The 17,294-nt window shown below is 42.1% G+C and overlaps 1 protein-coding gene across 1 annotated transcript; it reads right to left on the bottom strand.

Annotated features, from left to right (window-relative positions):
* Window positions 1-1,869: 1,869 nt before the first annotated feature.
* On the bottom strand, window positions 1,870-17,214 carry cacng4 (calcium voltage-gated channel auxiliary subunit gamma 4). Its single transcript, XM_023960429.1, has 4 exons — window positions 16,556-17,214; window positions 5,826-5,909; window positions 3,783-3,923; window positions 1,870-3,570 (listed from the first exon to the last, which is right to left on the bottom strand). Exons 1-4 carry the CDS (start codon window positions 16,776-16,778, stop codon window positions 3,026-3,028), a joined length of 993 nt encoding a protein of 330 aa, XP_023816197.1. The 5' UTR covers window positions 16,779-17,214; the 3' UTR covers window positions 1,870-3,025.
* Between the last annotated feature and the right edge of the window lie 80 nt (window positions 17,215-17,294).

Genomic DNA, 17,294 nt, shown 5'->3' with positions numbered 1-17,294 from the left:
ATTCATTCATTCAGTCATTCATTCATTTTCCAGACCCGTTTTGACCCTTTCGGGGTCACGGGGCTGCTGCAGCCTATCCAGCCATTTGTGGGCAAAGGTAGGGGACATCCTGGACAGGTCGCCAGTCTGTCGCAGTAAATCATCTTTATAAATGTTTTTTATTTTTTATTTTTTTACAATTTTGTCATGTATTTTCTATTATGGACCTTTGCTGTGGTCAAGTTGGTAAATAAATTGTTTTCAATTTATCATGACAGCTTTTAGAAAAAAAAGGACAGAATTGTTTAGGTGTTTTTGTGTCTCTTCTTATTGTCTCATTCTTACAGGAACTAGCGCTATCTCCTTTGTCTTCTACGAGCTGCATTTTTGTGCTTAATATTATCTCACTGCACAACATCTATCAGCTCTTTCTGCCTTATATCAGTTAGTTTGACGTTGTCATCCTCCAGTTCCCGCGTTGTTGCATTTATTAACAAACCTCTTTTGTCTCAACAAATGGTCTGTGGTTTTTTGTGGAGGGATGGGAGATATATGTCAGCGTCAGTATCGGTAGGGCCTGATATTTGCATAACTTGAGTTTCTCGGTATAGATCCAATATCAAAAAAATCTAACGATATTTCACTGATTGTTTCAGAAAAACGTTATTTAGGAAATGTATACTTGTTCCTAATAGATTGGGAAGCTTGTGTTTACAGTCATAGTCAGTAATTGATTGTTTTCAGGTATGTTATTTTTGATTGGGAAACATGTTGTCGCTAATAGATCCCTGGATATGGGGAGCTTATGGTTTACAGTTATGTCCAATATTACAGATCTATTCATATGAAAGTATTAACTCTTCTGCTATCCTATGGGGTCAAGATGACCATTGGCGGGTTCTCCCTACCATTACAAAGGTGGACAAAGGTGGAGAGGATTTCATGTACTCCATGGACACCAGTGAAGATAAAAATCATTGAAGAAAAAAGTTCAGTGCACTGTCTGGTGGGGTCTAGATGACCTCACTCCCAATGTTAAAGTGCCCAAGATAGCACAAGGGGTTTAGTGAGCCTTGTTTCTATGAGATCCTTTGCTGTATGTTAAAAAAGAAATCTAAACTTTGTATTAGTGTAGACACTTAAGCATTAGTATCAGCAAATATCGGCTATCGACCACAGTTGCAGGGAAAATATCGATTATCAGTGTCGGCCGGAAAAAATTATATCAGCCCATCCCTAATTTTTGTGTTCATCTTCTTCCATGTCTCTTATGTCCTCTCTCCTTGTGTAAATGTTCCAGATATTTTGAGCATGTCTGACTGCTTCTGTACCAACTTATCTTCTATGTTTAGCAAATGTTCCAGTGTTTTTCTGTGTGTCTCCTTGCTTTCCTCTGAAGTTATGACAGATGGCTACCTTCACGGGCCGCTCCTGTTGGACGTTCCTGTCTAATCTTTCTGTTACAGGAAGTGTTCCTCGTGCTCAGTATGAGAATTGCTGCAAAAAAAACTTTTAGTGTCATCTGTTGGTCACTTTTATCCATTATTATTAAAATACAGTTAAGACAATTTGGCTTTTTTTTTAGAACGATCTGGAATGTTTGGAACCCATCTTTAACAATGTACTAATTCTGTTAGTACATTGCTTAATTTTTTCTTTTGCTCTTTGAAACGCGATTTGTGATTTGGTTTGAATTATAAAAATAAACTAAACATAATTTTATGAAGATGTTTATAAATATTAGCCATTTACGTTTCATAAATCACTTCATCTGTTAGGTAATTCAAATGACAAATTTCATTCAAAATAAAACAGAAAAGTGTTTTTACCAGAAGAAATCATACTGTGACATAACCAGAATTCACTTGTTGCAATAAAAAATTACAGAAATTTATCCTGACACAAAATTGTTTATTGAGAATTTGTTAATTGCTTAAAAAATATTTAAAGCTTCTTACATTTCTTGTTGCTAAAAAGCGATAAGACAGAAATACTGTAAACATGAATCCACCGGGGTTTCCTCTTTCTCAAGCAGCAGAATTTGCAGCAGAGCAAATGATCTGAACACAAAGGCAGTGAGAGCTAAAATTCTTGGAAAAAGCTCAGATGATCACAAACACTGAGAGCATGACCGCTTTTTACACCGCCAGCTCTAACAGTCTGTCCGGCTCAAGTTAGGAACTGACCTGTTCCGTTCAGCATCCCGGAGCGAATGGAGAGCAAACTACAAGGACTGTCTTTGCAGAGCTCACACTGACACAAAACACTGAGATGGCCTCACTGAATGGGGGGTATGGTATTCGTTTTACAAATCTACAAACATCCACAGTCTGCTGGATTCTGGACATGGCAAAATTTCACACATAACACTTATCACATCAGTCAAGCACAATTCAAAGAATATTTTATGTACCAATAGAGATCTTTCCATTGGAATGAACGGGGCTGAGGACCATCCGGAGTGTACAGAAGAAGGAAGCACCATTTCTGTTAAGGTTACAAACAAATACAGCACAACAAGGCATTTAAGACAAACAGTCACAAAACACTTTGTTTTAGGATACCTGGAAACAAACATCCAAATTCATTTCTGAAACACCACGTCACAACCAACAACACAATATTCAAAGATCTCTGTTGGTTCTGTCAGTTTGTATCCCCGTGAATGGAAAGCCCAGAGAAGTTTCTGCTGTAAGCAGCAGCATCAAAGAAGAACTGCTGCAAAGTAAAACCCACAAGCTCAGATTTCATGTGGCTCTCTGCAGCAGCAAAACCCCTCTGCTCTCTACTTTAAACTCCAGCTTCAAATATTGCTACATGTACAGTACCTGCAACGGTTCGAAAAGATAATAAGTCTTGACAGGAAATGCTCAGTTAATATCTACTTTTATATTAACTTAAAACAAGAGGGATTCTGTCAGGGAAAGAGGCCAATCTGAGCTCAATCTGAACTTTCAAAAGCAATGAAACTCCCTTACCGACCCCTATGAAAAAACTGCTTGGGCTCCATTGAGCTGTTACTTAGCACTGCCATACTGTTTTTACCTCAAACCGGCGTGGTCCTCCGGTTCGCTCCATCTTTCATGTCCTTCTGGAAGCAGTTGTGGACTTGTAAAAAACCAGAGTCTCTCTCGGGGCTGTAAGGCCCACTTCCACCCTTCAAAGGTTCCCTGTTTAGGGTGTACAGGGATATGTCTCCCATTGGTAGACCCATCCCCAACCCCCCAGCACCAGATCCTCCACTGATCTTCATTCCCAAAGGGGAGGGCTCGCGGGATGGGTTGGTTGATCTGGAGCTGGAGCGAGAGCGCCTCCGTCTGTAGCGGAAACTCGGTATACGAGAGTATGGAGAGGATGAGGAGGTGCCTTTGATGAAGTCATGGTTGGCTCGAAAGTGCACCTCTTTGTTTTTTTCAATGTATATGTTGACTGCAAGAACACCCACGGATTCAGCCACAATGAAAGAGAGAGCCCCAAAGTAGAAGGACCAGCCGTAGTTGTATTGGTTCTTCTTGTCCTCCTCTTTCTTGTCACTGGGATCTCCAGCATTACTGGAGATGTAAACGATGATACCAATGATGTTGCTTAGGCCTAAGGAGATAAATAAAAGAGAAAAGATGTGGTGAGAGGTGGCTGAAGGTCAAAACAACAAAAAACATCTTTCAGGATTGTACTTCAGAATCGCCACAATAGCATGTCAAGAGGAGGTTTCTGCTGTAGCAGGTTGACTTAAAACGTGGAAGGTAACTGATGTCACCTCAGCTTATGTTTCTATTCGTCATCGAATGTATGTCTTGCTGTACCTGCAGCCACAAACAAGATGCCTGCGCTGAGCAGGATGTTGTTCTTTCTGCTGTAGATTCGTCCAACCCCAACACACAGGCCGCCCAGCATCAGAAGAACATTGCTGAGAATTGGGAATAGACTAGAGGCACGAACTACACCTGCCCAAAAAGAATCAGAGGCAATAAATGTAAATGTCAGATGTTATCATCATTGCTTGAGTTTAGAGAACAAAGGAAATTAGATTTGTTTAGACTTTCAGTTCGAAAGGAGCTGTGAATAATGAATAGTGTGCCAGGAACAAGTGAGAAAGCACTCGAGGGAATTCAGACTTCAGATGTGGCCTTGAGTAGGTCTGCTGTTGGGACTTAAGACTTGAACTTTGCTTCAGCAAGGTCTTTGTTGTAAACACAGAAATACATTACTGTGTCCCCCTGGCTGTTCTAAAGTATCATGTGACTGCTTTTTAAAGCACAAAATCTAGTTTACAAATAAAGCATTAGCGGCTGCAGATATTTTTCTGAGGATGAAGATGGAACTTTACCTTCAAAAGTTAAGGGGAAAAAAAATTCAAATGCCCACTTCCGTCTCGCACAGGCCGGACTGTGAAAATATTGTCTGACATTAACCCTTGTGCGATCCTAGGCACTTTACCATTGGGAGTTGGATCATCTAGACACACAAGACAGTGCTCTGAACCTTTTTTCTTCAATGATTTGTGATCTTCACTGGTGTCCATGGATTACATGAAATCTTTCCACCTTTATCCACCTTTGTCATGGTAGGGAGAACACGTCAATGTAAGGGTGGGGTCATCTAAGATAGCACAACGGTTAAACCCATCTGTGGCATGGCAAAGGTTGGGGACCACTGTAATTACCAGTTTGATTGTCAGATTGTTAGGCCCTCTGTCTTGTAAGTTTTTTTTCATCTCTTAAAACATTTATTTGTATTTTCACAATTTCTTCGGTTTTGCTTAAATTTTGAATTTTTTATAAATCATGTTTGGTCCATGTATGGGTCACAACCGAAAGAATAAGGTCCTGAATACAGCTGGTCGAAATGAGCTTCCGCCATTGGGTGGCTGGGCGCTCCCTTAGAGACAGGATCAGAAGCTCAGTCCCCTGGAGGAGCCAGTTGAGGTGGCAAAGGCATCTTGTCCTGATGCCTCAAGAACGCTTCCTTGGGAAGGTGTTCCAGGCATGTCACAATGGGCATAGGCCCCAAGAAGACCCAGGACACACTTGGTAGACTACGTCTCTCCACTGGCCAAGGGTTCCCCCAGAGGAGCTGGAGGAAGTGGCCAGGGAGTGGGAAGTCTGGAAATCTTTGTTTAGACTGCTGACCCATGATCCGGTCTGACTGTAAGAAGATGGATGTTGTTTGGTACATTTACCAAATTTGTTAAATGTCTATGATCAAGCTTTTGGTTATTCTTTCAGTTCATTTGCCTACACAATGCCACTTTTGCAAAAAAATAAAAATAAAAAAAATAATTAATATATATATATATATATATACATAGAATAAAGTTTGAGTTTTAAGCAGAGCAAATAAATGAAAAAAGTTGTATATTAGAATCTTTATTTTTTTTCTTTTTAACCAAATATGGAGCATGGCGACATTTGCATCTATTTGCTTCATGACTGGTATTTACATGACAAACAACAAATTTAATGACGAGAGCCCCGACTTCAGCTTGTTGAAATACATCCATACAGACAACAGACTCAATAGAACTGATGCCTCTGGGAATCTGCAATAATCTGCAAACCATCAAAACAATGCTGACTCAACAGTCAGAATTTCAAGATATCTTGATAAACATTTTAAAAGCGCACTTCTACTAGCTTGCAACATTCTAGTAAAGCTTCTATTATTAAAAGCAACACTTCAGTATAAGCTTAGCTGCAGTGACTGTCATGACATCATCCTTTTATAGGGAGAAGATGGAGATGTCATGATACATTAAGAGCCGTTGTGATAACTCCATCATCACAGACGAATAGAAGAGAGTTTTAAGCCTGGAAGTGTTCGGAGACAGTGAGATTGCATGGACTTACGTAAGATGTACTCCGAGCTGTCTGTATCGTAGTCGTTATCTTCAGGAAAATGATTGATCCGGAAACAGCTTCCTTTGTTGATGCCTGTGGAAAAGCGAGAATGAGTGTGATCGGGACTTGTGCTGGTAGCGACCAGTTAAATGAAAACACTCTGTCTTCATAACAAGGCTGGACTTGACAAGTTCCAGGATGGAGACGTTCACTGAGTCCCTCATGGACAACTTGAATAACATGTAAATGGAAGAAAAAATTGTCTGTTTATACATTTAAAAAAATACAAATATTGGCATGAAATGTTTTCTTGTTTTGCATCTTTGACAGAGTCAAAAACCTTTTTCAAGATGGGCAAGTGTAGATCCAAAGTTCTAAGGCTCTCAGGCCCTCAGGCACTTTGTGTTCAAAGACCAGATCTCTTCACTAAGAAAATCTTCCCTCATCTCTTAAAAGAATAAAACATTGGGAGAATTATAAATATTGAAAGGTTAGAATTTGAATTAAAACTGATAAAATCCTGCTTTTCTACCGCTTTCTTTGTCCCTCAAAAAGAGATATTACTACCAACGAAATGCATGTCAAGTCCATGACATATTTGTATGACAATTCTATGAACATCACAGAACAAAATAGAGACCATGATTACAATACATTCAATGAGAGCTTAGCAGCATATATATGCAGCAGCAGCCCTGGACAGCAAGGACCACATTGTTTTCTCAATTCATCTTTTGTATTACTGCGCATTTAAGCGAAAATGTTGCTTCCGCAACAAATCCAAAAAGATTCACCAACATTTTCACACACTGTGGTTACGATTACTATGGGATGGCCACAGGACCTGCAGCTTGGCAGCCATTTTGTGGCAAAGTGGAAACTTTTACATTTTCCCACAATATGGATAAAGAAAACTTTTGTTCAGGCGATCTTCAAAAAACTCCACACCACCATGTAGAGCTGTGACGTTGTGGGATTTTTAATCACCGCGGGGGGGGGTCGCGGTTAACCGCAGCCCCCTGCCAAACACAAAATCCCCTGGGGGTCATGTCGCAAATGAATACAATTACAAAGCAGTATTCTGTCTTAACAAATAACAGTAACAACTAACTACCTATCTAACTAATGAACTAACTATATAGGTGTTGCAGAATGACTATGTGTATGTGTGTCATTGGGCTGCATATGTAGAAGTAAGGAGCGCACATTAGTGTGTTGGGGTGCGTGTTGATTCTTCTGCAGCTGACTGCTCTGGAGCTGTACGTGAGGCTTCACCTGTGCTCTCTGGTACCGACATCTTCTTAGAATATTATATATTGCCCAGTAATAAACGCATTCATCGAAATCTAACAGTGCACGTTCATGTTTGGTGTTACAGAGTGAAGGAGAACGGTAATAACCCCCCCCCCCCCCCCCCACACACACACACACACAAAATCCTCCAGCGGATGGCCGCGTCTCGCTCTCAAGAACGCACGCAGCTTGTAATGGAAGTTAATACAATGGAAATTAATAATTAGAACGCAGTAAATTTGTCGTATTTCCTTGCGAGACGGAACTTCTGTTGTAGAATGAGGATGTGTATGTGCTGCTGAAACTGCAAGTGTGTGTGTAAGTAGAGGAAGCGCCGCGTGCAGCGTAGAGGGAGTGAGAGGCGCGGCGCAGGAAAACAGTAATAAAAAGTTTCCCCCAGAATCCTTAAAGTCTGAACACAGGACTATGCATAAATTTCAAAGAAAATAAAAAAACGTTCAAAAAATAAGTGCGGTGATGCGGTCATCATCACACCCCTACCACCAGGTTAAGTCTTGACTTGAATAAAAAAAAAAAAGCTAGAATTTGTACAAATTTAGACTCCTCCAAGGGGTTTTGACCTACTGCCTCATCAGCATCATTAGAAAAGCTACTTAGGAAAAAATGTTGGTTTTGAAGTCGATTTCACAAATATGCTCGCATATTTTTCACTGGTCTTCTGAAAGTTACTAAGACCTGTTTGTCACTACCAGATGACCAAAAAAATACAGTTGCTGCTGTAGAGATAAAACCAACAAAATAGCAGTCGTTTTGCTCATGTTTTTTGTTTTTTTCTTCATGAATTTGCCAGATGTAGCTCTGACCAGGGTTGCAGAGACAGTGACATGGCCCATATACTAGGGTTTGGACAGTTAATGATTGGTGGACATGTTTTATTTACACAAAAATAGTACCACCATGTCGTATTGAATGTTACATCTGCTAGCATAATTAGCATCTTTAGGAATTTGCTTTTCTTGCATTATTAATGATGCTAAATGGAACACTAGCCCTTTGGCCAAATTAGCATAGTTAGCATAATTACAATGATTAAAGTTTTGAGCTATATGCTTTTTATTTTTTTATTTTTTTATTTATTTATTTATTTATTTTTTCTAACTTGTCCTGTCCAACAGCTGGGCAGACAGATGAGAGCTGAGGGCCTCTTGTGTTGGACATATTTTACTTTAACAAGAGGGGTTATTAATCTTCAGACAAACCAAAGGTATGTCTGAATAAACCCCTTTTGTAATTGAGGCCAAACTTTATTAATTTCAATCATGTCTGAAAATCTTTGGTGTTGGACCGGACGGAAAAGGAAAGAGGGGAAGAAGAGAGAGGGACGTTAGAGAGAGGGGGGTAGGGGGTGATAATAGGAGGGGAAGGGGGATAAGACCATGAAGCAGCATAAAGCAACAAGTTTACTGGTTGTTAATCATTATGGTAAGTTTCAAATGTAGTAAAAAACAAAAAAACAAACAAAAAAAGGGGCGGAGCCTGTCCACACACACGCTGAAATGTATTAAACACACCTGCTAGCTGCAAAAATGTCCACCTGTCGACATGTACACAAAACAGATAGTGTTCACACGCATACTTATGCCTTAAAACCAACTAGTGTGAAATATTTCAGTCATTCAGTCATGCAAACTGTTAGTGCAAAGGTGAGCTAACACCAGTGCTCAGGTGAGTGTTTATGTTCTTCTAAAATGGGTGGTGGAACGTGAAAAGAAGGAGGGAGAGTGCCCAGCCATCCCCACCCCAAGACCCCCACCGCAGCAGCAGCGGCAGCCGGAATCCCCCCAACGCCACACGGGAACCGGCAGGGAACAACCGCCGCCCGGGCGACCAAGCCCGCCACCCAGGCCAGGGCCAGCAGGGCCGCCGCAAGGCCCCCAGAGCCAGAGGCCAGGGAGGCACGGAGGGAAAGAGAGCGCCGCCCCAGCCCAACCAGGAGAGCAGCCCCCCCGCCGCGCCGGGAGAACCCAACGCAAGGCCCCACCGGAGAAGGATGCCCACAGCCCCAAACAAGCACCCCACCACCACCCAGGAGTTCCGGGCATCCCCCCGCCCCAACCCCAGATACGAGCCAGGACCCCCCAAGGGAGACCCGCTCCGCACTCCAGGCAGCCATCCGCCCGGCCCACGGTTGGTCCAGGGAGGAGCGAGGCAGGGGCCCGCCGCCCCCGCCCAGGAGGGGGGAACCCCGGGGAAAAAAGAGGGCCCACAAGGGGTGTTGTAAATATGGCCCGACCAGGCTCGGCCACAGTTGGAAATTTGGCGGGGCCCAGCACTCAGGAGCGAGGACCAGAACCCACCCCCCAGGGACCAGACACCCCCGGCTCAGATGTACTGTGAACCCCCCCACCGTGCGGAGAGAGCACCGCCGGGCCCAGGAAGCCGACACCCCGGGGACACGGCCGCCGTTGCAAAGGGGCCCGTACCCCCCACCAGGGAAGAGGCAGGGGACAGATGGACCCAGGTCCCACCTTCCTTGCAAATGCTATAAAAAGCTATATGCTTTTTAAAGATAATTGATGATGCTGAATGCAATGCTAGCACTCTTAGCAATCCATAGCATTTTAAGCATAGGCTAATTAGCATTTTTAGCCAAAGAGAATGTGGCTTGAAGCGGCCACTCAGCCAGTGAGGGCGGGTAATAAGAGGGTGGTGTGGCAGTGGCAAGGCCAGGAGCGTGTAGCAGTTCCTCGGCCAGTGGGGACGAGTAGAAAAGGGGCTGCAAGGGGTGGGCCTGTAGCCCCTTTGAGCAGCATTGCTTGCGGCTTTCATTTAGAAAAAAATATTTTTTAATTTTGTGGTTCCTTTAGGGGTCGCCACATAAAATCCTACACCTCCACTTAACCCTCTCCTATGTATTCTCTTTGTTCACATGAACCATTCTCGTGTCCTCCTCGACAGCATTCACAAACCACCTTTTGGTCTTCCATTATTCCTCTTTCTTGGTAGCTCCAACTTCATCCTCACTACCCCTCCTCTCAGCATCTCCATCTGACTTTCTGCATTTATTTCCAAAACATCAAACATGAGCTTGACCCTCTGATGTATCATTCCTGATTCTATCCATCCTCGTCACTCCTAAAGACAACCTTCGGCTCTGCTACTTCCAGCTCAGCCTCCTGTCTCTTTCTCAGAACAACAGCGCCAGACGGCCCCATACAGAATCACAGCTCCTCCCCCAGTACTCTATAATTGACTTTCTGCAGACCTGCAAAGACACAATGCAGCTCCTTCTGACCTTTTCTTTAATTCTCACAAGCATCCCCAAAGCAAACATCGCATCTGTGGTTATCTTCCTCTGCATACTTCCAATACTATTTCCCATAACCTCATTGTTTGACTCATCAACTTTATCTTTCCATAGTTTTTATAACTCTGTGTGTCTCCTTTCTTCTTAAATTGGGCACCAGGACACACAATCTTTATCAACAGCCCAGTCAGAAACTCTACTGCCCCCTCTTCTAAAGACTTCCACACCACCACAGGACCAGCTGCTTCCCATCCTTTTTCAGTTTCTTTCTCATTTCAACTTCCCTCATCTTTGCTATATCCTGCTCTACAACAGCCACTTCTTTACGTTTGTGCTCTCTAGCATTCATAATTTCATCACCCTTCTGGGACATATTGAAACATTTCTTGATAACTATAACCTGGTGGACATGCATATCTTTTTCAGTGCCTTGCCAAACTGTACATATAAACGTTACAAAAGTGTAAAGCTCCTTGGAATCCAAGTCCTAATATCATTTGGTTTGCCTTTGTGTCTTGTTAATACAAATTTCTAATCAGCCAATCACATGGCAGCAACTCAAAGCATTTAGGCATGTAGACTTGGTCAAGACGATGTGCTACAGTTCAAACTGAGCGTCAGAATGACAAAGAAAGGTGATTGAAGTGACTTGGTTCTTGGTGCCACAGGGGCCGGTCTGAGGATTTCAGAAACTGCTGATCTACTGGGATTTTCACCCACAACCATCTTTAGGGCTAACTAACTAACTAACTAACTAACTAACTAACTAACTAACTAACTAACTAACTAACTAACTAACTAACTAACTAACTAACTAACTAACTAACGCACGCACGCACGCACGCACGCACGCACGCACGTTAGTTAGTTAGTTAGTTAGTTAGTTAGTTAGTTAGTTAGTTAGTTAGTTAGTTAGTTAGTTAGTTAGTTAGTTAGTTAGTTAGTTAGTTAGTTAGTTAGTTAGTATGCATGCATGCATGCATGCATACATACATACATACATACATACATGCATACATGCATACATACATACATGCATACATGCATACATACATACATACATGCATACATACATACATACATACATACATACATACATACATACATACATACATGCATACATGCATACATACATACAGTCTGTGCTTGGGGCACCGGAAGCCTAAAAAAATTAAATACAAAAAACCTTTAATCCCATTCAAGGCTCTAGGTGCCTTTAACCCTTTAACACCAGAGTCACCTGCTGTATACAACACACTTCTTTGACATACTTGACTTTTTATGCGATCATCGTGAATCAGCCGACTTGTAGTGATTGCATAAGCATTTCACTACTTTGCATATCAGCGCAAAGCTGCTTTTCTTCGCTTGGAATTACGTTCATTGCATAAACAGTTGCAGAGTTACGTTAGTCGAAAGAATGTCAACACTAGAGCTAATGCTCCATGGTTACAGAAGAAAAAAGGGTTTTCATGAGTATGACTTATTAACAGAAAGCATTTTTACAGAAAAAAATGATCCCATGAAAGCCATCAAATTTGTTACAAATAACATACTCATTTAGTTTGGCTCTTTTTGCCTCAAAAGGAGAGTTGTAACACTTGAAAAACAGTTAAATGGCGTACTGTGTAGAAGATCATTGATCCTCCATTATCATCCATCCATTTTAAGAAATGACAATAAGAAAAAGAAACTAGAAAGTATGTTTAGACAGTGACAGTGCAGAAAATAGAGCTGCTATCAACTGGCGGACGTTTGTTTGAACTTCTGATTGTGTACAAAGAAAGATTAAATGGAAATATGACATGGGTTTTAGCCATACAAACTGGGTGTTTTTAAGCTTTTTCTGTACTTTTTTAAATTCTGAGTACACCACACAGAGATCAGCTAAAGTCTTAGAGATGACACCTTTTTCCCCTTCAGGGACTCAGACTTCAGTTCAGATGGGCTTTTCACAATCAGACAGCAGGGAATGTAAAGAATCTAGAATCTTCTTAAAGGGCCTATATCAACTTGTAATCCTATTATGCAAGGGTGGGGTCATCTAAGATAGCACAAGGGTTATTTAGGGTAAAAGCTCCTGCTCTTGGAGTGGTACCCGGTGTGGTCTTCTGCTCCTGTAGTCCATCTGCATCAAGGTTGGACGTGTTGTGTGTTCAGAGATGATCTTCTGCAGACCTCAGTTGGAACCAGTGTTTCTTTGAGTTCCTGTTATCTTTCCATCAGCTGGAACCAGTCTGACCATTCCCCTCTGACCAACAAGGCATTTCCGCCCACAGTATTGCAGCTTACTGGAATTTCTCTTTTCCTGACCATTCTCTGTAAACCCTAGAGATGGTTGTAGGTGAAAATCCCAGTAGATCAGCAGTTTCTGAAATCCTCAGACCAGCCCGTCTGGCACCAACAACCATGCCACGTTCAGAGTCACTGCAATCACCTTTCTTCCTCATTCTGATGCTCGCTTTGAACTGCAGCAGATCGTCTTGACCATGTCTACATGCCTAAATGCTTTGAATTGCTGCCACGTGATTGGCTGATTAGAAATTTGCGTTGACGTGGAGTTGGACAGGTGTTCCTCATAAAGCAGTTGGTGAGTCTATGTTGTCATTTGTTATTTCATGGTTTTTTACAACAGCAACACAGTAGAAAACTAGTGATTTAGTGAATTTGATCATTTAGAAAAATGCGATGCAGCAGAAGAGAAAGAGAATCTAAGAAGGTGGAGATGAGACAGGATGAGGTAACACAGGATTAATTTGACAATTTAGACTTTATTTCTTTGAAACAAACTTTTGTGTCATCATCTAGACAAAAACAAGATAAAGATATTCTTTATTGATGCCACATTGGGGAAATTCAATTGTTACAGCAGTTCAAAAAGCAGAGACGAATGACAGCAATGTGCAAATGAATGAGGGGTGTTCAAAATGTGCACAAAATACGAATACTAAATGTGCAAAAATAGAAAAAGTAAAAAAGTAATAACTTATGTACACTATAACGAAATAACGTATGTTATGCATAATAATAAAACTAAATAAATAAAGTAAAAACACAGAATATACAGATGGGCTATGGATGTATGATTACCGGTTTGTACATGCACATTTAAACTGTGGCATTGTAAAATTTTACAGCTGTTGGAATGAATAGCCTGCGGCACCGTTTCTTTCTGCATGGGGGGTGTAGAAGTCTGCCACTGAAGGAGCTGTTCAGTGCCTCCACTGTCTGATGTAGTGGGTGAGAGGTTTTGTCCATGATGGATGTTAACTTGGTCAACATCCTCCTTTCCCCCACTTCCTCCACAGAGTCCAGTGGACAGCCCAGGACAGAACTGGCCCTCCTGACCAGCTTGTTAAGTCTTTTCCTGTCCCGTTCTGTGCTGCCTGCTTCCCAACAGGCCACAGCGTAGTGGATAACAGAGGCCACCACAGAGTCATAAAATGTCCTTAAGAGAGGCCTGCACACTCCAAAGGACCTCAGTCTCCTCAGAAGGTGGAGGCGACTTTGGCCCTTCTTATACAGGGCATCGGTGTTGTGAGTCCAAAAACAAGCTGTAAGAGGTGAAGTTTACCCCCGAAAGCATGCTTTAACTTATGACGATCAGCATATACCGCTTTTCTTTGCCTCTTCAGTCGAGGTCTGTGCGGGTTCTGTAGCCGTCACCATGACAACGTGTCACACACCGCATATCAAATAATCCTGTCTTATGTGAAGAAAATGATTCAAACCTACATAAATAACAAGTTTAAAGTAGTAAAAATGGATTGATTTTTTTTTTGTAAGTGACCATGGTATAAACGGAATAACACCTTTCGAGGTGTGCCTTATCAGAAATGAATGAACTTCACGGAAGCTCCACATCAGACGGTTCAGGCTTTTGCTCGTCTATTAATTTCTGATAATGCAGAACTCGTCGGGCATTATCCTTTACATAATAGATAATAGTTGTAGCATTATAGCATTGTTTGGGATTAACTCTGTTACGAACTACAAAGTTGCATATTGATGACATCACAGGAGCCAGCGGTGCAGAGACACTGAGAGCGGAGTAAGACACGATTTCAGCTGAGATCAAATAAACTTTCCTGCAAGTAAAGTGTTGGACTTGTTTTATTTTTGAGAATATGGCAATAGTTATACAGTAGATTAAAAATGAGATTGATGCGATTTAATGCGCTAATTTGTCTGTAATTAATTAGTCGCGATGATTTGACAGCACTATCTTAAATATTTAAATACCCGTCTGATTCTTCAGTGCAATCACTGTGGATGGACTCCACACAAACCAGATAAAGGCTAAGGCCAGAGAGTTTAAAGATTACATGAAAAATAAATATATGCACAGAAGGTTAGTCCACTAATAATAGGAGGGGGCCACAGCATAATGAGAGTGCAGAATGAGAGTGAGCTCACCAGAGGAGGTATCTCCCCAGAGCCCATCTGTCAGAGTTACAGAAGTCGATCTTTTATTACTCAGCATAGCTTCACCATAGCAACCTCCCTCTAGCAACCCAGAATCCCATCTCCAGCTCCACTTCTCAGAGGACGCCTTTGACATCTTACTAATGTATTCACCACTCTACACGCGCACGTACACACACCGCAAAAAACAGAATGAAGCTTTTGTGATTCATAGAAGCTGCAGAATCACTTCAAGAAAAACAAATCAGGAAAACGTAAACCGTCTAAAGTCAGAATTGTTTCCAGCATACTAAGAAGAAACTGGCACGTCTACTATAGCTGAGAAATCTTTATTGTTTCTACAAAAGCTTTTTCAGAAAATTTTCCTTTTTCCTTTATAGTTCCTTTTGAAGAATTGCTACATTGCCAGTGAACCGTTCACTTGTTGAGCCAAATGGGTCACAGGTAAGATCACCGTTTGGATGGATTAGTCAGAACCTGCAGACCAATTATTTTATGCTGCTCAATTTAACAAAACAACTGCCTGCAGGCTGTGAAATCTCTTAACCAAACCGTTTAACCGCAAAACGACAAGTAGTCTTGGCAGAATGTGAAAGAAGAACCTGATTTAAAAACCTTTGCAGTGGATTGAAGAAAGACATTTAAGGGTTGTTGAAAGTTTATCAGCATGTGAGTGAAAGAACAACGAGCAAAACAGTCTGCAGCACTCACATTTCCATACTTGGGAGATGTGAGTGATTCTTAAGGATCCTCAACAAACCATTCCGACTCTTGCAGCCATATGAAAATTCCAGGTCAACTGCAGACTTAAAGCCGGGGATCATCTACCTGAGAGCTAAGCAAGTGATGGCTCCATGCATTAACCACCAGCTGCAACAATGTCAAAGGGCTCTCCATGTCTGAAGATGCCACTTCCATGCCTTCTGCGTTCGCAATCACGAGGATCAAACAGGATTCTAGCATCTGCTTTGTGATTTCACAGATTTCTTCCACTAAACAAGCACAGAAGAGTGCCTGCACCTGGTTGGCTCCAAATGCGCACAGACATCAGATCAGGCAACGTTTTACACAAGTTTCCTCCGTTTTTTCACCAGAGAAAGACAGAGATTGGGAGAATTTGGGATTCTTCGCCACAAAAGACAAAGAGGAGCAAACAGTAGACTTCTTTCTTCTGGTTGATTTAATTGACATTGCTTTGTTTACTGCGCGCGCTCTATGCGCAGACGCTTCCATCCACATCATATGATATAATCGACCTGTTGTCCGAACGCAAGACGCCCAACCCCAAACCCCCACAGGCAAGTTAGCAGGGGACCAAACAGCTTTTCTCCAGAGCTCTACTGTTATCATCTTCATCACATCAACCTTTACTGCAGAAATCGAATTGTTTCATGGAAAACTAAAGAAGAATGCTTTTCTGAAGAGACTGTGTGCTTTGATCTGAGCTTTTTCATCTTTTTACAGACCGCAAGGAGGAAAAGAAGTGATGCAAGCTCGTCTTTACGCGCGGATGACGCGAGCTGTGCGCAACAGTTTTTCAGTGTTTTTGAATTTATGAAAATCCAATCTATTTATTACAATTCCCTAAAAAAAAGGTGTGGCTGCTTTCAGTGCGTCATTCTGCAGAGTCACATCACAAAAATCCTAACTTCCAGATGTTACATGAAGCCATTCAAAGTTCTCACCGTGATAAATAGACGGTACAGTTGAGGCTTCCTAATGTGAGATGTTTTTTCTTTCGTTTCTTTTTTACCTTCAATACAACAAATCCTCCACAGCCCGGAGTGCGTCAGGTCGCCTTTGACTTTCCTGGTCTGCATTTGGCCGTCGTCGGTGGTCACGTTGGTGGCGTTACAGATGTACGCCCGGGAATACAGCCAGTAGTCGGTGCCGATGGCGATGGTCATGAGGCCGAAGGCGGTGAAGGCTCCCGCGACAGCCAGCACAGTCTGAACCCCGCGGTCACACCATGCCATGGCGGCTCATAACGTGAGGATCCTACTCCGCGTGGGGCCACGAGCGCATGATGGCACAAAGGAGCGCACGCACGGGAGCGCGGCGGAGACCCTTTGCGGCCGGCTCTGCCTTTATTCTGGCTCCTCTTCTATGGGAAGAAAACTTTAGTCCGAATTCATCCAGACTCTTTGTGTTCACTCATCAACGCGGCCACAGGTGGAAGCGAGGAGAAACCAAAACTGCAGAGAGAGACGATCCTCAAATAGAAAGTTCAAAAGAGAAATGAAACGGTGTTCAAAATAAGTGAAAGGGTCTCAGGAAGCTGGGATTTTTTTGTTTAGGTTTGCCTGATGTTTGACTCTAAACTGAACAATAGATGAAGCATCCGAGAGCCACGCCCTCCTCCGCAGTTACAGCCAATCAGACGCGAGGAAGAGAGCCGCGGCAGAAACAACAGAAAGTGTGTATATATATATATATATATATATATATATATATATATATATATATATATAGATAGATAGATAGATAGATAG

The sequence above is a fragment of the Oryzias latipes genome, chromosome 1 (genome assembly GCF_002234675.1).
Source record: "Oryzias latipes chromosome 1, ASM223467v1".
In the NCBI taxonomy this organism is placed as follows: domain Eukaryota; kingdom Metazoa; phylum Chordata; class Actinopteri; order Beloniformes; family Adrianichthyidae; genus Oryzias; species Oryzias latipes.
Note: the sequence above shows the minus strand (reverse complement) of the source record. Positions and strands in the feature narration are given on the sequence as shown.